Source organism: Stegastes partitus, unplaced genomic scaffold (assembly GCF_000690725.1).
Source record: "Stegastes partitus isolate 25-593 unplaced genomic scaffold, Stegastes_partitus-1.0.2 Scaffold1533, whole genome shotgun sequence".
NCBI lineage: Eukaryota > Metazoa > Chordata > Actinopteri > Pomacentridae > Stegastes > Stegastes partitus.
The window spans coordinates 3,824-26,234 of record NW_007579264.1 but is presented as its reverse complement, the minus strand read 5'-3'; the positions used below and the strand labels follow the sequence as shown (position 1 = coordinate 26,234).

At 42.5% G+C, this 22,411-nt stretch overlaps 1 protein-coding gene across 2 annotated transcripts; it reads right to left on the bottom strand.

Moving 5' to 3' along the window:
- Positions 1 to 237: 237 nt before the first annotated feature.
- Positions 238 to 19,796, bottom strand: LOC103371162 (protein FAM72A). Of its 2 annotated transcripts, XM_008300395.1 has the most exons (6): positions 19,784 to 19,796; positions 10,307 to 10,309; positions 2,736 to 3,774; positions 2,409 to 2,486; positions 1,578 to 1,702; positions 238 to 1,477 (listed from the first exon to the last, which is right to left on the bottom strand). In XM_008300395.1, exons 3-6 carry the CDS (start codon positions 2,885 to 2,887, stop codon positions 1,383 to 1,385), a joined length of 450 nt encoding a protein of 149 aa, XP_008298617.1. In that variant the 5' UTR covers positions 2,888 to 3,774; positions 10,307 to 10,309; positions 19,784 to 19,796; the 3' UTR covers positions 238 to 1,382. The 2 variants fall into 2 exon arrangements, with proteins under 2 accessions (XP_008298617.1, XP_008298616.1); XM_008300394.1 differs by lacking the exons at positions 10,307 to 10,309; positions 19,784 to 19,796 and having other exon boundaries at positions 2,736 to 4,172.
- Positions 19,797 to 22,411: the final 2,615 nt, after the last annotated feature.

The window sequence follows — 22,411 nt, the reverse complement described above, 5'->3', positions numbered from 1 at the left end:
ATACTGATATGTTCCATTATTCTTTGGAGTTCACTTTTTCGTTCTCTTCAGGTGCTACAGGTATTTTGCTACATAAAACTGAATGGTGGTGTAACAAAAACAGAGCGTGGACATTATCTTAGACTTCATGTTTTTAGAAATTTGCCTAAAGATCCACATCAAAAAAGTGGGATGTCATAAATCTAGACCTTAGTTACATTTTTCCAGCTCTCCTGTATCACTGACGCAGGATTTTAATTTTTTTTTTTTCTAAATCACTTCAGCTCTGAACAAAAACTCAATTTTAAACTCAGCTGCTCTACGCTTTTGTGGAAGCACACCCTGTTCACAGATTAGTACGTTAGTATGGGATACTGCTACAGTCGGATTCATCTGGGTGTTAAACACATACTGCTGCTGTCACAGGTGTGCAAACACTATATTAGCATATCCAAGTCTTATCACTGATAGAACATCAGATCGTAAGGTAACTTAAATTAAATATGCCCTTCAAAACCAAGGAACTTATATATATATATATCATTCAGTTATTGTGCTATTTGTCCAATATGTGGGATTTAAAAAGCACTAAAAAGTTTCAGTCAGCACCCATCCACACGGCAAGAATATAAGCCTTTAAGACATGACTGTTAATGGGAGCTTTTCTCATTACAGCATATTGAATGTGCAGATTATAACCGCCATTAAAAAGAAAAACAGGCGTATCTGGGCCATCTTATCTGAAAATCTGATTTTAACGTAAACAGTGTGAAAAAGCACAGCATTCACAGGTAAGTTCCACTGACACACTCTCAACTTCTCATGAGGCTGATCAAAACTATGAGCCCAGAAAAGTAGAACGCACGAGATTAAGGAGTCTACTTGTCCGTTATGTTCAGTTTACTTCAGCTACATGTTTGTTATAGCCCACGCAAATATATAGAAAAAAAAAAAAAGTGAAAAGAATATATCTGTGTGTCTGTGCTTTTAACAGTGAAAAGTGATTGGGAAAAGGCATGGTCACAGGTTAAAGGTTAATTAAACACTCAAATACAAGGACCAAGAACTTCTCCTGTGTTGTTCTCTGTGGGTTCAAACTTAAGACCAAGTTGTGCTTATAGCCACAGTTCAATCAAGGATATCACACCTGACATTTTCTATTAGGTGTCGAAGGCAAACACCTGCTGTGACATCACTTGTGTTCAGCCAGACGTGCACTATTGTCTAATGTTTCAGCCAGAACAGAGTAATACAGCAGAAGTTATCCGTCTTATATGATTCAGTGTTCAATTACCCTTTAAGGCTCCTTGTTTCTGTCTCATCCCATCATGGTTTGTACACTCTTTAAGCTCCACCACTCAAATATTGGTGCTCCAGGTCTCTCACAATGTCCGTTTCCCTGTCTACCTAATACACTCCTCCTCTGATGGGCTTTCTGATTCTTCATTCTCACTGTCATCTAGCTCAGGAAGATCTCCCCACAGAAGCAGATTCAGACCTGCAGACACATTGGAGAGTGAATTGTGAAGGCGCGTGAACGTTCAACAGACTGAAATTGCGTTGAATTCCAGTGTTATCAAAGGAAAGCTTCCACTGACCTGTCGCATCCAGTCTGTTGAGAGTAGATACAGCATCGCTATTGAACATCCAGAAATGGCCGTTGTTACAGGAGAGCAGGCAGGGTTTACAGGGGGCTACAACGTGATAGCCCACAACATTACCACTGGGAGAGGGAGGGAGAGAGAATAAAGAAGAAACGTGAGTCAGCACTTCACTAGGGGCACTTCTGAAAAGTGCTAACTCCACTAGTGTTTGTCTATTATCTAACCGATGTTTGTTTTTGCCCCATGAACAACAAAGCCTGGGGATACAAAAGAGGCTCTACAAAGCCTCACTGTAGCACCAAATTCTGCTTCAAGTTAAAATCTGACATAAATACTATTGTCATTCTAAACACATTTGCAGAGAGCTGAAACAATAACTTCACACTTATTCCACCATCCTCTACTAAAAATAATATTGGCAGGTATTTTAACAATTGATTACCTAACAATTTTCTACCAAAGTGGATTTACTAATAATTTGCAAGTTCTAGCCTATCAATTGATCAGATGTGAGAAGTTGCAGTTTAATATCTTTGTAAATTTCTCTGTAATTGTAATTAGCCTCTTCCAGTAATCACTAAAGTCCAACAAATCAACTAATTAATAAAATAAAAATAATATAAGTCTACCTTGAAAATAATTGCCATTTGCAGCTCAACAGCCGGACACAATATAAAAGGTACATTTGGTTAATTACATTAGGTACATTTGAAAAAAATGCTTGTTTTCTGTCTTAACTGGGGTTAGGTGTTGTACTTTAACATTTCACATCAGCAGATGGTCTTCCTAAAGCAAACCTTGTGGGTACAGAAGAGCTTTACATACCATTTGAGACATGCGATGTCTCTCAGTTTGCATTTACAGCTTTCAGTAGAGTAGCAGCTGGCCACAAAGTCAACAGTTCTTGGAGGTGGGGGTGCGTGCAAAGAGAATCAAACACAGCAATAAACGGCTGCAACACACACTAATCTCACATTTTAATATCAAAAACCATCAGTCATAGTTTGGGTGAAAAGTGTGTTTTTCTCTTCCCATTAAGTCAATATTTAAATATCAACTGATTGCAGGTTTTTGAAGTACACCTTGCCCTTCTAACAACAACAACAGACATAAACAAAGGTTAGCAGCAATGCTAGCAAAATTAGCACTTACCTATTTGGAGGTATATCGGTGGAAAAAAGCTCAACCTCTGTGTCCGCAAGAAGCACTGCCTTCATGCCTCTTGTGCACAGCAGACTCTCACAAAATATGCAGTTCACCTGGGTCACACACTTGTTCTTAAAATTTGCGTTGGATGTAGACATTGTTGCTCTGCTAAAATGGACGAGCTCTCTCGCTCTTTCTGCGTCCAGACACCAAATGCAGCAACAACAACAAAAAAAACAAGAGCCAGATCCTGATAGTCCTAAGTCTCCGCTCAATTCAGAAAAATTAAAATCGATTCAGATCAACTTTGAGGGAGATACAGATCGATGCAACGTCCTTGTGCAAACGTTAGCCTTTTTCCTAACGATGCAACGGAAGGCAGCTAACGTTAGCTTGTGGAACGAACACACGGAAGAATATACAATTCCGGAAGCGACTCTTTCGGAAAGTGCTGGCTGGCAGTATTAATGATGAATACACGAAGTCCGCGTAATACTAGCCTGTTTTACACAGCTAGCTCTGCATCCATTCAGACGTTGTTAACAGCTAACTAAATAGCTGTCAGCTTTGTTTACAACTTCCTGGTATTTAACGGCACTTCCTGAAACTATCTTTAAAAGACCCTACACCTCACTCTGATTGGACATGCTCCGTAGTAAACAAAGCCATTGGCCAGCTTCGTTACAAAGTATGAATTTGATTGGTTAGAAACTCGAATTGAAACGCCCTCATTCACAGGTCCTTAAAACCGACTGGTGCAATTAAATGTCACTCAAAATCCTTTCCACTGCTCGTAGTGTGGGAAGTATTTCACTTATCCTGTAAAACCAGGCGGGGCTATCGATGAAAAAAAGTTGATGCTTTGATATTACGGAGATGGGATGAATCTTCAATAAAATGCATTACTTTCTGGTAAAAGTTGTTCTATTTGGGTAAACGGTATAAGGTTTATATATTTAATAATAATATATTCAGCGAATGTGTAAAGTCAGTTTTGGAGCTAATGAATTGCTTGCTAACTGGCTACGGCTTCCAACTTTTTTGGCTAATGTAGGGCTAACGTTAGCTAACACGTGATTAGTCACGGTATTGGTTCGGCGTATACTCACATTTGCAGACACTTAAATTAAGTATGAGGACACATGTGCAATTGTAACGTGGCTTAAAGTTTGTACCACTTTTGTTAACTTTACCCACATCCACCTAGCTTACCTACAGAGTACACGAACTTACCAGTCTAAACTGATTACAAATGTGACCTCCCTGTAAAGTTGAGGAATGCTTCCTCTGTCTCACATTTAAACGACACTCACCTGGTCAAACCTCTGTTCTTCTACCCGCAGTTAGGGGCTTCCCTACCAGCAACAATCGTGGTTTATGTGTCCAAATGACTACTACTACCCACGTTTGCATCCATGCCTGTCCTGTCCTGCGCACTGAGGCTGACCAGCAGCAGCAGCAGCCAGCCCCTCCATCTCCACCGGGTTTCCTCTCCCTCACTTCAGGAGGGGGAAGAAGAAGAGAGCACTTCAGTTTGGGCAGGCGCACGGGCAAGCAGCGTGACCGAGAGACCCGCTCAGGGTAAATAACAGAAAGAAAACTTTTTGGGGGGGAGTGCTGACTGACAAGCTGTTTCTAAAGAACGGAATGAGTCTCCTTTCACTTGAAGTTGTTTGCACCATAACCGGTTTTGAGGAGGCGGTGAGGCGCGGCGGCGGATAGGAGCAGCAGCAGCAGCAGCAGCAGCGCCAAACTCACAATGCGCCCTGAGTGAGCAGAGGCAGGGAGGACAATACAGAGCCACGGCGACACCGAGGAGCCGCAATCTCTCATCTGGGCTCTCTCTCTATCTCTCTCTCTCTCTTTTTTTAAATTTCCAAAGCCGCCTCCAGAGTGGCGATTCCTTCCACCCCATCCATTTATTGATGAACTGAGAGAAAATTGACTTGTGTGGTTTTATTCTCCAAACTCAGCCATGACGTCTCCAGCGAAATTCCGAAAGGACAAGGAGATCGTGGCCGAATATGAAACTCAAGTTAAAGGTAAAAAACTTTTAAATGGCGTTGTAGATGTTATCCGGTAGCTCAAGCTGACTTAACATAGCGTTAAACCTGTGCTTTCTCACTATATGGTGTGTTTTCCCAGACTTGGCTGGTTGCATGGCTTTTTTTTTCTCTCCCCCTCCTCTGCACCCTCACCTCTCCTATCAGGCGCAGAGCATTGGCTTGCCTTTGTATTTTACCATTTATGAAGGTTAATTGTCATTATGCGGACGTGGCAGATCGCTGGTATATAAATAATTGCAATCATGGAGAGGACATCATGATCAGCGTGGCTCGCCTTTAAGGCAGCGCGCAGATGGCCAACAAAAGCAGGAGAGAGAGAGAGAAGAAAAAAAAACGCTCAGAAATCAGCGGTGTTTCCCAGATGTGGCCTCAACACGGTCTCTAATGAAGCCGATGTTGAAGGTGATGTGTGGATGTTGTGTACACTACCCAGAGGGCTGGAGGTTTCGACATTGAACAAGGCAGGGCGTTTTCTTTCCCCCCTTCTGTCTCCTTGCGCGTGTGTGCTGCCGGGTTTCGCGCTGTCGTCCGTCCACGCGTGAAGCTGCAGGTTGCAATCAAACGAGCAATTTGTTGCTATGGCTCGCTAATCGATCACAGTTCATTGGTGCCGCTTCTTGCTGATGATCAAGGACACGAGAGAGCAGCCGGGTGGGAGAGCGGATTGTAGTTGTTCGAAAGGGGCGTTGAGATGTTAACCGTTTATTGGCTGGTGTGTGTGTGAGAGAGAGAGTGTGTGTGTGTGTGTGTGGATGGATGGATGGATGGATGTTTGAGGCAGACACACTGGATTCAGATGTCACAGTGACAAGTTATCAGATCCATAGGGTGATGTGGTAGCTGCATACCTCAGCCTGTGGAGAAGAGGAAATGAGGTACCAGGAAGGAGCGGGGAAGAGAGGGATGTGGAAGAGGGAGGACAGGATATTATCCTCCTCATGAACAGCATGTTTGCTTTGCTACTGCAGTGCCAGATCACTAGATAAGATGGGCCACTGCTTTCCTCATCACTGCCGCTTCTCGTTTCTATTTCGCTACAAGACACCCACCGTGTCTCCATATTGTCCCTTTCACGGCATTCCTGCTGTGCTGCCCTCCCCTGTGACTCTGCTTGATAGAGCTGCAAGTCAGTGAATTAGTTTTGGAGCTACGTATTATAAATGTCACACTAGAATTTGTCCTGTTAATGTATAAATGACTAACAAATTAAAGGAAAGACTTGCAGAGTGTTCTACTAAGCTTAATGTGGCATGGAAGAGACTCAGAAAGTTTCTAGAACTTTAGGAATCAGCATCCTTCTTCCAAAAGATATCAATAGCCTGTTTGTTGAACTGAGATCCAATAACTGCAAAAGCCACATTGTATATTGGAGGTAAATATCAAGCCCATCATCTCTGGTACCTTCTTGCCCTGTGGGGGAGCATTTGAATTTTTTGTTATGTTTTTCTGCTGCATTCAATGTTTTTCTTTCATTTTTATTGTTGTAACTTAAGCATCAGATTACATCTGCATACAATCTGGGTAGAGGTTTGATTGGGTGACGTATTCCAACAGTTAGTCATGTCATTTTCACAAATGGACAGAACAATCCAGGGTACCTCGACTCAGCTCTCCTCTGATTGACCACATCCTCTTGTTTACCTGCCTCTTTGAAAACTCCTTTGGTTGTCACCACAGCAAGCATTAGTGTTGTTGTCTCCGTGCCCCTTTAGACTGCTGTTTATGCTCGGCGGCCTGTGTATAGGCTTTCTGTCCGTACCGCATTGTGAGGACTGTCTGCTGTGTTTGTCAGACTGGGGACTTAATGTTTGTCCATCGACCCCCTGCATTGATTTCTCTCGTCAGTTACTTCACGGCTTCCCAGTGAACTGCGCTACCTCTTCTCTCCTCAACCCGTCCACTCGTTCTTCCACGTACCATCTTCTCTACAAGGAATGAGCAGATGAAAGAGCAAATCTGTGTGTCCACATAGCTGTTGGTGTAGGTGTGTGTTTTTCCATCTGTGTGGAGATGTCTCCAGATGCTGCGTGTCTGCTGTGACATTCCCAGCAGTCTGCCTTCTCTAGGAGACATAGTCTGTCATTACCCTGTGCACTGCTGTTAGAGATGCTCTAATACAGGGTATCAAGCTGCAATACATGAAGCAGCTACACATCACATCTCTTTTTTTTCCTGTGTTTGCTGATGCGTGTCTGTCCGTTTTCCCAAATGTCCAGTTAGCTGAGAAGGACTCACACATACCTGCATGTGTCTGTTATCATCAGACAGCAGCAATGGATTTTACATGCTGCATCCACGCACTGCAGCATCATGGGGGGAATAAATGTAAATCCTCCCATGGATAACATTCATAAAGCTCTGCAGCAAGAGAGGGAGCTGCATGAACATTCAGATATGCACACAGACAAAGGCTTGACAAAGTTAATCAAGCACTTGATGAATACATTTACTTTGATTATTCAAGACCTTCCCTTTGCATATTAAGGACTATAATTTTGTGTTGGTTGTGTTTTCATATCCCTCCAAGTTGGGCATAGATGGAGCACTGCAGGAGCTTGTTGGTTGTTTTAGGGCAAACCTTTGTGCATGCTCTGGCTGCAAGACCTGCCTCTGTAGAACCTCTTTCAGGGCCTTTTTCAGGTGGAAAAAACTACAGAAAAATCCCCAACAGAGTTTGTTTAAACTCTGAAAAGACAAATGCTAACTGGTTAAACCCAGAGGGGACAACAAACAGCATTTTTCTGCCCTCTCAGTGTCCTCGTTTAGTAGCAATCACATCATGTTCAACGTAAAATTCACGATACAGGTCGACATAACAGCCATCCATTGTTCTATTTCCTTTATGAGTATAAAGACAAGAGTTACGTCCAGTAACTATTTGTCATTGTTAGTAAATTAACGTCAGTTTTGAAGCTATTAGATCTCACACTGCAATGAAAACAGAAACTGAAAGCGTGGATTAGGAGGCTGTTCCTGTAAACATTTGCGCCACACCGCACCTACCTACCTCAAGTTCCTGCTGTGCAAAGCCCCTCCTGTAGCACCACGTACCTGTAGCGTTCTGGCAAGGTTCCTTGGATAATTTGGTCTTTTATGATGGTATTTTATTACCCTATTGACTGTCTCACTCTAATTGCTGGCAAATATTTAACTGAATATGGCATGTCATTTTTCATGATGTGTCACACCTCCAGGTTTTGTGAAGGAAAAAAACAAAAACAAAACCAAAAGCTTCTTGTGAATAGAGACAATAGGTCCAGAGAGGTCAGAGGACACTACTGGCTCACCTGGTGACAGGGGAACTGAAGAATGCTGCTTTTTCAAATGCACATCGATGCTTGAACACCACCATCTCTTTCTCAGTCTGAGTTGTTTCACACAGGCAGAATGCTGATACTCTAATATGGGATTCTGGCTGATGCAAGGAATGTTCCTACTTGCTCAGGAGGAGGGTGTGTGTCTGTGGAACTCGAGAGACATACGGACAAATGATTGAAAGAGAGACGGAAAAGAAAATGAAACGCAACAAGAAAGAAAGAGAAAATGGGGTACATGTAAAGAGGGGGTGTTGTGCAAATGTTAATACACGTTGCTGAAATGGAGTTAAGGAATGCACTTATCATACCATTTGTAGTTCAGAGTATTTAGTGCATGTGGAACTGAATCCAGGACGCTGTTTTGCTTTGAGAGATACTCCAGATTGTTCTGTTACCTTTTTTCCCACAGCTTGAATAAAAGCTTTCCGATTCTCACAAGCTTATTGACAGGTAAACGAGAGACGTTTATAGCTGGTAGTTGTGCATCGACAGACGCTGCAAAGCCTACAATACTAACACTGATTAATTTAGAATGTTTTCTATCCACTCTGCGAGCTATACCATCCCTCATTTACCAATCAGTAAACTTCCCATGTTATTTCAGTGGACATTCAGGCACTGGGAGACATTTTCTTGACATTGTTTCATTTTTCATATACATTTTGGCTCAGCATCTCAGCATCTGCCAGTGTTTTACACATCTGGGAATGGTAGTAAGTGGCTGCCTTTGTTGCCACTGATAAATGGATTGTGGTGTTTTTGTGGTCCATTGGAGAAATGCACAAAGTCTATGAATGGCCATCTAATCTGATGATGTACCAAATAACTGTTATTGATTTTTGTACTAAATACTGTCAGACAGACACACACACACATACATAAAAGCACATGTGGGACGTATCTCCAAACAGCTGTAGACTGTTATAATTTTCCAGACTGCTTAATAGACTCGTTTAGCTCTGCAGATATGATGTTGATCCATCTCTGAAGAGGGATGAGTGCCTCTGGCCATAACCTGAAACTGTGTGTCTGCCTACGTGTACAATACTAAGCTGCATGTTTACAAGGCAGCCAGAGAAACATATGATTTAGGATAAATGGCTGCTTTCACTAGCACACAATGGGAAAGGTGGTGACACAGCAAAAGTTTTTGTTTGCAGGATTGTGGGTCTGTGTCTTTGTTTTGTGTGAGGCTCTGTGCTTGGCCTATATTTTTTTTTTGTGAGTATATTGTTGTTGATTGATGTTTGTTTAAGATGGAGCAGCAGGGATAGCACAGAGGGATTAATTTTTACTTTATTAACAAAAATGATACCACTCAGAGGCAGAGGGAATAGAGAGGGATGGGAAGACGGATACAGCATTGGTGTTACTGGCCTTCATATCAGCCATCTGTGGTTGGAAGGATGTGGGAAGACATATTTAAGCTAATCAATTAAGGACAGTTTTAGGGCTTTGTGTGTGATCTTTTTAACAACCTTTGGTTAATTAGAGCTGGACTGTATTGACTCAGGGGTGCAATTATCAACCACAAGTCAATCACACAACTCTGAATGGGGATTGTTTACTCGCTGCAGCCAGTACAAGTGTGTGAATGTCTGTCAGAGTGTGTTGGTGTGCGTGAGCGGAGGGTCCTGGATCAGAGTGTTGTATTGTGAGCTGAATGAAAATGCTGACAGAGCTTAAAATAATCACTCAGGAAGGATGTTTGTGTGAAACTGAGGTTCAGGAGGCTGGAACACACATGGATCATACAGGAGTGTGTGAAGCTTCCTGTTGGGGCTCACGGCTTTGTGTTTGGGCAAAGAAATCAACTGCCTTTCACACAAACGCACACACTGTGACTGTGCTTGGTACGTGAGTCTTCTTTGCTCTGCAATTAGAGCACTTGTCTCTCAGAATATAAAGGAACAGAAAGATAGATGGAGTTTTTTTAAGAAACTAAATCCTCTATCTGCGTTGATCGGCCACAATAGAACAATGTGTTCCAAACCAGGTGTCCCACTGTCCTCTCAGTTTTATGTGCACAGTGCACCTTGTGCTGTGTCAGCATCAGACACGACGTGGCTGAAAACTCTCATTGATTTTCTGTTCCCTTTGGCCTCTCGGCTTCCTCATTCTTCAGTATTCGATATGACAATTTACTACAGGGCTGCTGCAGCACCTGAACGAAAACACACAGCTCTAAATTTACTAACTCTGTAAGTGCTGAGTTGGCCGCCTCCAGAGCTGTGCTTGCGAGTCAGTGAGTGTGTTATTGCGATTCGGATTGAGATGTCTAATCCATTTCTGCCTGCCACCCCCCCCTTACATTCTGGATACAGTTGATTGCTGAGAGATAAAAGAGGAATGTCTGCTTTGCTATCACCATGTTATGTAGATGAACCGGTACAGGCAAACAACAACTCCCTGTGTATCAGATCTTACATGTAACAGCTCATTAATGTCAGTGACGGAGAGATAAAGGAGAAATAAACCCTTGAATTTAAAAAAAAAAAAAAAAAAAGGGGCCGGCCGGTGAAGCCAAGTGGGTAAGGTCAGAGTTCATCTGCTAGATGACTTCTGTTCATTGCAGTCAGATGTTCCAGATGCTATGATTGGGCAACAGATGTTCCGTCTGCCCTGGTTGGCTAATCCTGACACTTTTGGCTGCCACCCCTTTACTAGGCCTACAGCACTGAGGCATGTTGGGATTGGTTGAAATCTCCCCTCCCTCTTTTCAGGTGCTTCTGCTTTGATGTAGATGAAGTGTGTGTTTTAGGTGCACCCATGTGAACCTCATTTGAATGGCCAGTCAATAGGTCTCCTCTTGCGCTGACATTTTGAAACACATGAAAGTCATATTTGTTCTTGCAAAACACTCACACACACACACACACACACACACACACACACACACACACACACACACACACACACACACACAAAACCACCCCTCCAGCCTGACAGACTTTGTTGTTACCTGCTGTGAGGTTTTTGCATAATGTCAACTGTAGCATTCCATTCAGACAGTTGTTTGTTTGGGGAGTATTTTTTGTGAGATGATGAAGTTGAGCAGTGTTGTGGTGGAGTTACTGCTTGCACATGTGTGTGGCTGAAAATCTTTTAGCATAATATGTCTGTTTCTATACAGTGGTATATATCTTATAAAAATTCAACTGCAAGACACTTCTATTTTATATAAAATATAAAAGATGAAGGTGGTTGTCTTCAAGTGATGCAGTGAACTGAGTGCCGATTGAACTGAATCATTTATTCACCGCAGTATAAAGTCCAGAAACCTCTATGGAAACACAAGCACAATTATAACTAGAAGTAGAGAGACATTTCTTTTGGGCAGACTGGTATAATTTCATAAATCATAAGTAAAGTTCAACAGTCCGGTTCAAAAATTCCCAGAATATTTGTCATGTTACTGTTTGTCGCATATAAGTCACTCATTTCTTCTTGGTTGAGATGAGAAACACAGAAAGTTTTTTAATTTTTTTGACATTTTTTATTTTTTAACAGCATCTGTTTGGTGCGCATAGTTTAGTTTTGGGGATTAAAAAAAAAAAAACGAGATATAGAAAAAACACAAATCTTATCTATTACTGTAGATTTAGTTGAGTAGTTCAAGATGAGTAGTTAAAAGGACCAATGGAAAGTTTAAACTTCATTGACTCTTCCTGTTTTTACAGTTTGTGGCTCTGATAAACGGTGTCATTTTGGCTTTTTAAAAATATATATAAAGATAGCACGCCTTTCAAACCCGCCAGTGGGTTTTAGGGTTCAGAAAGTTAAAGAGATACTTGCCTCAGTGTGAATGGTTGTTGACATATTTCTGTTCTCTCACAGCGCACTAGCCCTGCTACTAAAGTTTATTTTTAGTATCGATTTGCTGACTATTTTCTCAATTAATTGGTCACAAAAGTGTCAGAATTTGCTGCAAATTTGCCAGAATTTTTTCTGAGAGTCGACAGAATTATAACACAAAGCTGTACTGTCTGCCAGCATAAAAGACTTAAAGACAACAGCATTGATGTCATTTTTGTATGTAAATATGCTTGTTTTAGTCATTTTTGCATGAAAGATTATCTAATGATTTCTTCAAATTTTGGCAAATTATTGTTTCAGATTGTTTCATTTCTGAAGTATATATGGTCACAAGTCCAAACCCTGTGTGAGTCAATGTGTATCTGGCCTGAGCACCATAGTTTGAGGTCTTGACCTCTGTTTGGGTGCCTCATTGAAATTTCTCTTTCTTTATGTGACTCACACACGGCAACAGCAGAGCAACCAGTAAGAGTGTTTAAAAATGTAAAAAGCAGAGCGATGATCTGGCCTCCCCCCTCTGACACACACACACACACACACACACACACACTCCGTCCGTCAATTCCCTACTACTCCCTCTCTCCCTTTTTTTTTTTTTTTTTTTTTTTCAATCTTTTTCTTTCTGTCAGCCTATACATCGACTGAACAATCAGACCATTGTGAAAACTGCCGGTCCTCAACTCAAATTCTGTTTTTCTCTCTCCTACTTTCTCGCCCTCTCTTTAGTCGGCCTCACTCTTTTTTCTCTCTCCTTGCTCTCTCTTTCTCTCTCTCATGATGTTTGTCAGTTGTGATGAAATGTGACACACTCATTTTCGACACACCTCCTATGGCAGCTTAAACCAATAATCATCACTTTATGATTACAGCCTATGTGACACATGTTGTGCGTGAGCCTCTCCACCGGACACTGATTCACAACCAGCTGAGCGAGAGGATGTTTGTGTGTGTGTGTGTGTGCAGCGTCGGTGAGAACATCTTTAAGAACACAGGAATCTATATAAAGCCGAGCAGGCCAAAGACAAAGCCCACTCATATCCTCTGTAAAACAATCAATAGGGGAACAGACATCCAGCTGTAAATAAATAGGAGAGGCCGAGAGAAAGAAAGGAGAGAAAACACAACAGTAGAAAGGTTGGATAATGCTCCCAGGGGACACCAGAGGAAACAGGTTGTGTTTGAACAGCCCTCGTACTGGCCAGAGAGCAGGAGGAGAAAAAGCAAAGGGGTCTACCGGAGGAGGAAAGTATGAGCAGGAGGGGGACAGAAAGAGGAGAAGAAAGAGTAGGAGGGATCAGCAAGAGAAGACCTGAATAGAAGAGGATTTTAAGACGGGAGTGAAGAAACCCTACTTCTACTATACTGTATGATCCATCTGCTCCGTTCAGTTTGCATTGTGTGAATAGTATACACTTGTATTAGCCCTTTCACTCCCCATCTCCGTCTCTCTTCCTCTCTCCTTCCCCCTCCATCAGCAGCTTCTCTCAGCACGTAGGCAGAGTTGGTTGCTAGGGTTACTGAATTGCCCCCATTTTTCTGGGTTTGTGAGGAGCAGAGGGAAAATGAGAAAGAATAATGTAGATTTGCCTCCCCTGTAGGGTCTGGCTAATCAGGTTACCACTACACACACGCACACACACTTCGACTCCGTTTTGAACCTTCAGACCTTGGTCCTTTCAGGTTTTTGGTTTTTTTTTCTCTTTTGCTTTCTCGCTTGCATTCTTGTACCTCTTATTTGTTCTCCTCCGCCTTCTTTATTCCTTCTTTTCATCGCTCTCTTTCTCCGTGGTGTCACTGCTGTTTCCTCATCTCCCTCAGGCTGTGGGTTGGTACGCTCTGTGTTTGTGTGTGTGTGTGTGTGCGAGAGAGAGATATGAAGCGAGGTGCTGTTTGATTAAAGGGAATTCTGAATTGTTGCTCTTGTTTCTTGAAAATAATTTGGCCTGTCAGTGATGTTTTATGCGTGATATTTATGAAAGCTTGAGGTCGTGTTTCAAACCTGCATTTACAACACTGTAAATGAGAGGCGGTGGGTGGGTTCAGGTTTTTTTTGCTGGTGCCAAGGAGAGAATTTCAGTATTGTGACAAGTTTCTGTGTGTTGGAACAGAGCAATCACAGCACGCTGGGTTCACACCTCTCCTAATGCTGTTTTAATGAAGCCATTCATCACCTCTTCTCAGCTGAATCTGCATCACTTGCACACACAGATACACACACATACACACGACCTATTGCTTTTTTCTTTTCTTCTACATAAATGAGTGTGAGAACACCGTGTTCTTCCCCCCCGGTTGCTATGTGAATGCACCAGTTCTATTTTAGTTGTTCCCAGCATCAGAGCTGCTCTGGTAGAGATTTCTCCCATTTTCTCCCAGTGTTTCTTACAGGCTTAGAGTGGCTTGTTTAAAGTGCTGAGTCCCAGCTTTACTTAAAATATACTTTGAATGTGGGAATACTGCAGCTTTCTTTCCCATGGTCAGCACACACGCACTCGCTTTCCCAGTGTGATGATAAAAAAAAAAGAAATGGCACACACTCTTGAATGGGTAGCTGCCCCAAAGAGGAGCATCCTCTGCTTTTTGACCCTGAGAACAGAAAGAGTCAGACCTTGTTTTTTTTTTTTCATACCTTCAGGCCCCTGATATCTTCTCACTTCACACTCAAACCAGGTGCACCACCTCTGCACACAGACATTACTTAAACAGCGTGGTGGCTGCACAGATGGTGTTTGGCTGCTAGCATTTGACCTTAAGTGGAGGTTGCACTGAGGTCAGTGTTGGCAGGTCATGTAGGAAGTAGATGTAGAGATCAAGCTTCAACTTTTTACCCATCCATGTTGGACATCTTATCTACAGAAAAGAAAGCTTTGCTGCTTGTGTGCAGAAGCAAGAAAGACTAAATGTAATTCTACCTGATGCCGCAATGATGATTAAAATCTGAAATTGTGGTTGATCTAAACAGGTTTTTAGCGCTCTCTCATGACCATCCTCCCAAGTTAAGTTAAACATGGGTCTGGCAGTGTGCTGTTGTGGTAAACAAGTTAATCTAAAAGTGATGCTTGACATCTACACATTTAAACGTCTCTAAAAAGAGCAACCCACTGGCAAAGCTCACAGTGTACACGTGTGTGGAGTTGTTTGCAGGATGTGAGTTTCTGTGAACAAGACGTTGGAGGGTGACGGCAGTTTCTCATGAGTGTGGTCAAACGTGGGCTAAATTCTCATTCAGAAGACCTGCGTTATTAATACACTTGTCTGCAGCCTCATCGCAGTAAGTGCTGGAGGGTATGGTGGTATGAGCATGTCTGATTGCTGACCTCCCTACATGCATTTATGTAGTTGTGTTGGACTGACAAGTTGGCGCTCGTGTCATGCCTGGTGTGAATGAATCCACCCTGAAAATGTGGTTAACCTGCAGCTCACATTGTGCTTAAGCTGTTAGAGGCAGAGACGGATACCTGAGGTCTGGTGTTTACCTCTTGGCAGCCGCCTGTTAGCTGCCTCTATGTCTTGTTGTGTCTCTCACTCAATAAGAGCAGGGGGCAATGGTGTGTCTCTGTGTGTGTATGAGTGTATGTGTGAAAAACATACTTAAATGTGCTCTTCACTCATGCATGTTTAAGTGTGTCCTCAGGCTGTGGAATATGTACCGTCATATCCTCTGAACTTGTTGTGCAAACACATAAGTAGAGAGTGGCTCTTTGCTGTGCTGCTGCATGATACACTTCAACCACCCATCCATCCATCCATCCATCCATCCATTGAACTCGGGTAGCAGTTTTGACATGATCCACATAGCAAAGATGACACTAACAATAATCACATACGCCAGGTAACTGGTTGTACAGGATGCCTGTACAACGTAATGTCATTTAACACTAAGCCCTGCAATAAATCATATCACTGTCAAGCTAAAGATGTTCATTATTTGTTGACACAGCGTTAGAGACGTGTTGATTCAGAGGATTTGAATCAACATGCCTCTTGTGTGCCGGCGTTTGTGGTCTACAAAGTATTTTAATGTCTGGGCACAGCATGATTTGTTGAAAAAGGGCTAGGCATATTTATGAAATATTTTCCTTTCAAGGTTCATTGCAGTTCGTTTTACTCTACTTTGATCCAACCTCGTTGCTATTCGTGTGTCATTTTAGATTAATGTGGGGTACTGTAGTAAGGTTACAAATGCCAAAAATGTAATAGTGGAGAGCAATGGATCACAGGTCGCAGGTCACGGATCAACCAAAAAAAAAAAAGAAAGAAAAAACAAAAGAGAGAGATACTGTCTCTGTAAACTGCTTTTAGCATTCCCCCATTCATGTGAAAACACAAGTGCTTTGAATCATGTCACTGCAACCCTGCATTGGGATTTAGATATGCTTTCAATGACGTTTGTCTTTCACTTTGCCTGTTTGTCTGTAATCAGGACTATGCAAGAACTATTAAGCATGGATCAAGCAATTTCTTTTAAACTCTGAGATCAGGTCTTGGTGGAAAAGACTCTGTTCTCTGAGTGTAGTTGCAGTTGCTTTAAAAGTGGCAGTAAAACTGTATTTCACTCTATAATGGTTCCATACGGATCAGTTCATTACACCACTGAATAACACTGAATTTCCACAATTCCAAACACTAAATTTGAGGCCGAAATAATGAATCATATAGATGTATTTCCAAATAAACATCTATTTCATAAAAAAACCTGCTTCACACAAAACAATGAACTGAACAGTAGCCTGCTAATGTTATGAACAGTGGCCAGCTCACTTTATTGGTTGAATTGTTCATTGTGCTAGCCTAAACAAGCTAGCTGTTTTGACATGTTGCTGATGTAAAATAAACGAAGTGACTCGCTCATCTTGAATTCAGCGTGCAGGTGCAGCTGTCTAACTTTGAAGTGCCTAAAGAATGTTGAGAATGTTGTTCCGGATTCTCTGTAACATCGTTTGCATTCTGGGTTTTGTTTGTCTGTAAGTACTGTCACATTTTCAGAATTTTGACTTCATTTAATGTATGCGTTAATTGGCCTGTAGAGCGGCAAAGTGAGATCCAATCACAAGTGGTCACTCTATACACGTGAAGATTCTAGTGGCAGGCGTGAACTGATGCACTTAGAGCTGTACGCTTGTGATTGGATTACCCAAGACACATCTTAATGCCTGGTGTGAACAGGGAAGTAAAGTAATCAAAGTCGATGCAGTGTCACTTTTTTTTCCTCCTCTGGCTTATATTCGTGAGCATCTCACCAAACAGGACAGGGCCAAAGCATTGTAATTGAACAAGATGGCAGCGGAGAGTTTAGAAGAACTTTTAATGAATCACAGTTCAGCAGTGATCAATCATCATCAACAACAAATAATTTCAAAAGTGTAATACTTTCCTTTATGCTCAATGCATTAGCATATTGAGTTGAGGTATAATTGTGTGCTTTCTGCAGGTGAGGACCAGACTAACGTATTTTTCAATGGATGAAGCCCTTGCTGTCATACGTAGTTCTCCCACCAGCCTGTTGTATTGCTCTATTCAAGCATGTGATTGATAGGCAAACCTTTTCTGTCAGTGTCGCTCTCGTTGTGCGCTGGGCCCACAGTCGAGTGTAAAGACCATGTGCTAGCCTGCACTGTGGGATACCCCTCTCAGATTACCGCCTTCGCCTATCCCCTGACCCTCCTTCTGCTGCCCTCCTCCCCCCTCACATTCCGACTCAGTCCATGTGCTTCAAACAGAGTGGAAATGGGAACATCCCACCCTTCATACATGCACACACACATTCTCATTCCTGTTGTGCAGTGGCCCATGCAGGACAGGGGGTTGGAGTGGGGCTGGTGGGTACTTTTCCTACAGATAGTATATTTTGTGCTACAATACGTCTAAGGAAAGGAAGTAGGACGTAGACTTCTGTCTGGACCTGTGCTGAGCTGAAAGTCGAGACCAAGAGGTTTTTCTCGGAAATGAGCAAAGACGAGCCTCACTTATTGGAGTGATGGAGAATTAGACAAAGAAAAGAAGAAGACTGTTGAGAGGGGGAAGTTCTTTAGCACAAAGAATCTTCCCATCAATCACTTCATCACATTTGTGGCATAGCAGCTTGACACAAGCATGTTCTGTGACCCCCCCTCCCCACACACACACACACACACACACACACACCCATCACTCTTCTTTTTTTCCCAGAATCTTGCCTCTCTCTTCCCCTCTCTGTGATTTCTTTCTGTCTGAGGGCAGCGTTGCGTGTTAAAGGTTGCTGTCCATGACACATGTGCGCATACACACAGGCATTCTCTGTGTGTAAAGGTTGTAGTGGGAGGCAGCAGGCTAAGTGGCTGAATGTGAGTGGGGCTCTTGTCATGTGCTGATGGTATTCCCTCTCAGGAATGCGGAGAAGAGAGTTTCCCAGTCTGGAATGGTGGATTCCGACTGCTGGGTCCGAGCATGAATGTAAACCATCAGGAAACATAGGGATCTCTTTTGCGTTGCACATTTATTGTACTGTTGACTATAGAAATTGTGAAAATGTCCTATTTGGAGAAATTGTCAGTGCCTTTAAACAAGTACTTTTTAGATGTCACGGTTAATTTCCCATCATCTGTGCTTACTGAGTAAAGTGTTTTAGTCATTTTAGGTTCAAGAGTTCCATTCAAATTGATGCTTGTTTCAATCTGTGCAGCCACCAAACACACCTTGACTGGCTGTTCTGTGCTGCTAAACCATTACCTGACACTCTTCTATTGGAATCACACCTTCCACAATATATGCACACACTGAACTCAGGTTTCAGCATCATATGCAATATGTGCGTTTGTGGTTTTCTGTGAATTCTTGGTACTCTATCTGAATATTGAGGGGGAAAAAAACAGATTCGGCAAGTAACCATGGAAACAAGATGTAATAAACAAAACAATGAATATTAGTACAGCATTACAACAACATGTGATCTTAGTGGTTGTAACTTTAATATCAAAAATAAACAAAGTCATTCTTGTCGCAGAGTCTGCATTCGCATCTTGATTGTCTTCCATGTTTGAATAACAACAACATGACAATGTTTTTTTATTAACTGACTCTTATCTCCTCATGTGAGAGCAGCAGATGACATACTGTAGAGAAAAATACTAGATATTAAAAAAAACAGTAGTTCATGGGTTAAGATGGGCAAGAAACACACTGCCAAAGAAAACCAGCCTGGCAGTGATGTTTTTTGGTGTAGTAAAACAGCTATTGTATCTCCACACAGCACGTTGACACTTACTGGCCATTGTTTTCAGCGCCTTTGTTTACCGAAAACAGCCAGGAAGGCTTACAGTATGTGTGAGTCAGGTCCCTGGCTGTATCCCTCTCCATTGTGTCCTGCTTTGCTGGAGATGACAATGATGGCCACTGTCCTCTGAATGAAATACATCGCTGACATAGCTCACATTCTACATGGCCCATATGCACACAGCACAGCTGGCCTCAGTGCTGCCTCTACATCATCCATTTTGAATTAATGAATTATTTTGTTGTCTCTGGTACAAGAGGGAGAATGTGTCTGATTTCTAACAAGGATGGGAGGGAGAGTCTGTGATTCCCTTTTTTTTTGTGAAGGAGTATAGAGAGAAAATGAGGGAGCTCTCGTCTCTAGTGAGTGAGAGAGGAGTGTACGCCTGATGTCTGGGAGCTGGAGAGGCAGAACAGCAGGACTCTGCTAGATCAAACAGGCTTCCTCCGCAGATAAGAAAGGGAGCCAGGCAGGGAGGGAGAAAAAACACGAGCAGGGAAAGGATAAAGCAAAGCTAGAAGAGCGCTCAGTGTAGTCTTTCAAACTAGTGAGAATTGTCAAACAATAAATGGCACTAACGACCATCTCCCTTGTCTGATGTACCTTGTGTCTGACTCCCGATGATCTGCCCGTGTGAGTCTACTGAGGGCAGTTTAGAACAGGTGTGGGCCACATGTCTCCTTCTGGTCTACTGTGAACCTTGACCTCTTCGCTTCCCTGCTAGTCTCAGAGTCTCTCGAGGGACCTGCTCACAACTCTCAAGCCTGTTGTCAAGAGGGACCATCCTTGTATATTTTCCTGACAGCTCTGCATATGTGAGCTTGCATGTTTATGATGCAGGGGTTCCACTGTGTGAAAGTGCTCCCTCTTCTCACCCTTTAACTCAAAGGGAGCATCAATAATTCAGCTACACAATGCTTAGCCCAGCACTGCGTTTTCTCTGTTTTCCACCCTCTAAATTCCTCAGTATTTATCTGTCTCCTCTTAGACGGTTACTGTGCCCCCATTTTGTTTTTTTACCCCCCACACTTCCCTCCCCTCAGTCTACTCGGTCCTGCTCACTGTGTCTCTTTTCCATTCTCTGTCACGTTTCCGCTAGAGCTGATAATCTGTCAAACCTCTCGCTTTGTCTTGCATTTATACATATCTGTTTTTTTCTTTTCCTTCCCACGTGTTTTTCCCTTCACCTCAGTTTTTTTTATATATCAGGCATTTTATTCCTGGTTTGTCCATTCCCTCCCTTCCCCTGCCTCTGTCCCTTTCCTTTTAAATCTTGTCAAGGCAGTTTTGAGGGGCTGGAGAGGAGGCTGTGGAGGGGAGCTTGGAGGAAAGGGTGTGGCCACCCACACTGCAGTACTCTATTGTGTTGCACTGATTCCGACATGTCCTCTCTCTGACAAACACGCATCACATCAAATACAAACTAGGACACACATGCTGTGTAGAGTCATCAACCTTGTGTTCCACTCTCCACTCTTTGGAGAGGCGTATTCTCTTGGTATCAGGGCTGTCCATTCCTGACTACAGATAGCTTTGTTTTCTATCATGTGTTTGAAGATCACTAGACAGCAGACTCCAATTGTGTCAAAGGGCAGAAAGCCTGAGAAAGGAACACTTGACCATTGGGATGTGGCCACAGAGCCTGGACTTTTAGATGTGATAGTGTGGTAGTTTCAGAAGTTTGTCTCATAACAGTCTCTCGTCCTCTGAGAGGTCAAACCTCAGGGTCAGCTACTAAGCAGTAACACTCTATTCAGCGTCTTGCTCATACATATTCCAAAATATGTTTACTTGCTTTCATTGAGGTTTGAACACAGGCCTCCTGAATTAAAGTGTATTCTGGATCATTAATGCTGAGTTAAAACTGACAGCAGCAGTGTATCAAAAAAAGCAAGAGAGTGTGTGGGTGTGAACATGTTGTTGCAGGTACTGAAATATATGAAAAATATTAAATGTGAACTCGAATGTCCTGTTTGAATAATACATCTATGAGTGTGAGGGCTCATCAGATGCCAAAATGCTGCTCAGCAGGTTTTACTCCTTTTTAAGTGGGATTTTACAACTCTAGAAATGTGTCATGATGGAAGAAATTTTCTCCACTGATAAGTTGGAGTTATTCAAAGGGGATATATGACACAATTAAGATAGTTATATAAACCAGTATGTGTGCTTTTATAGATTTTCCATTGTCATACAGTGACAAAAGTAACCCTGGTGAACCAATGCAGTGGTTTTACCAATTCAGGATTTGTCCAGTTGGGTAGGCAACACTAACACTCAGCTGGCTCAGCCACTGGCATGTTAGCAGAACTTACCCTGGTGTGACTCACACTGCAGCCAGCAGCGTGGCTGATCGTCTGTCCTTAATTCACTGTGGTCACCATCAGACTCTGAGTGAGTTCACGAAATTTGAGCTGTAGGGACCATCATGTGGGCAACATATCATGCTTGCTAAGCAGGCAAGTATGTGTGAGAACGCAAAACAACAGAGTGTATGTGTTTGTGTATTTGAGCAACACAAGGGCTGTGTTCATTGTGTATTAGGGCGTCCTCGGGCTGACCTCAGGTGAGTGTTGCTTAGCCTGCAGTGGTTTACAAACACATCCTCAAAGTATCCTCTCTCTCATCTCTGAGAATTCTGTTAGAAAACAGGCATTTTGATCAATTCCCCTTCGGAGTGGTGTTCTACTTTTTACTTTCCAAGTAATGTGAAGATTTGCTTGGGGCTTACTTGAGGGTACTGTGGAAACATGTAGTCTGTAACACTAAGCTATACAAGGGCTGAGTGACATTTAGCCATTGAGCTCAAACTGACCCTGATTTACTCTGCTGCAGGGAGATTAATTCAGTCTGATATATCCCAACCACTCCCTGAGCATACACCAAATCACACACCTGCCAGCACAGGGTGTGCTGCTTGGTGTGCAGAAATCTGCATAAGTTGCATACATTTGTGTAAGAAATAATAATAAATTAAGCAGCTCTAAGTTAGTTATCAAAAAGTAAAAATGAAAACCAGTCCACTTTTCTGGTTTTGTATCTTTCACTGACATTTGACTGACTCCAGACTGTCACAGAACACCAGGCTGAAAGAGGTGTGAAAAGTGCTCTCTTTTTATACTGCTGGCAGGTCTGTAAGTTCCTGTCCTTGAGCTTTTTCTTTTTTTTTTTCTTCAGTGATACTCTCAGTATCGCTCTCGCTGCCTGTGCTGCAGCTCATCCTGTTAGAGG

Coding starts and splice junctions, on each gene's coding strand:
- LOC103371162 (XM_008300395.1), bottom strand. CDS start 2,887: ATGTCTACATCCAACGCAAATTTTAAGAACAAGTGTGTGACCCAGGTG. Junction 2,487..2,735: donor ACCGATATACCTCCAAATAG/GTAAGTGCTAAT, acceptor CCCACCTCCAAG/AACTGTTGACTTTGTGGCCA. Junction 1,478..1,577: donor CAACAGACTGGATGCGACAG/GTCAGTGGAAGC, acceptor ATGTGTCTGCAG/GTCTGAATCTGCTTCTGTGG.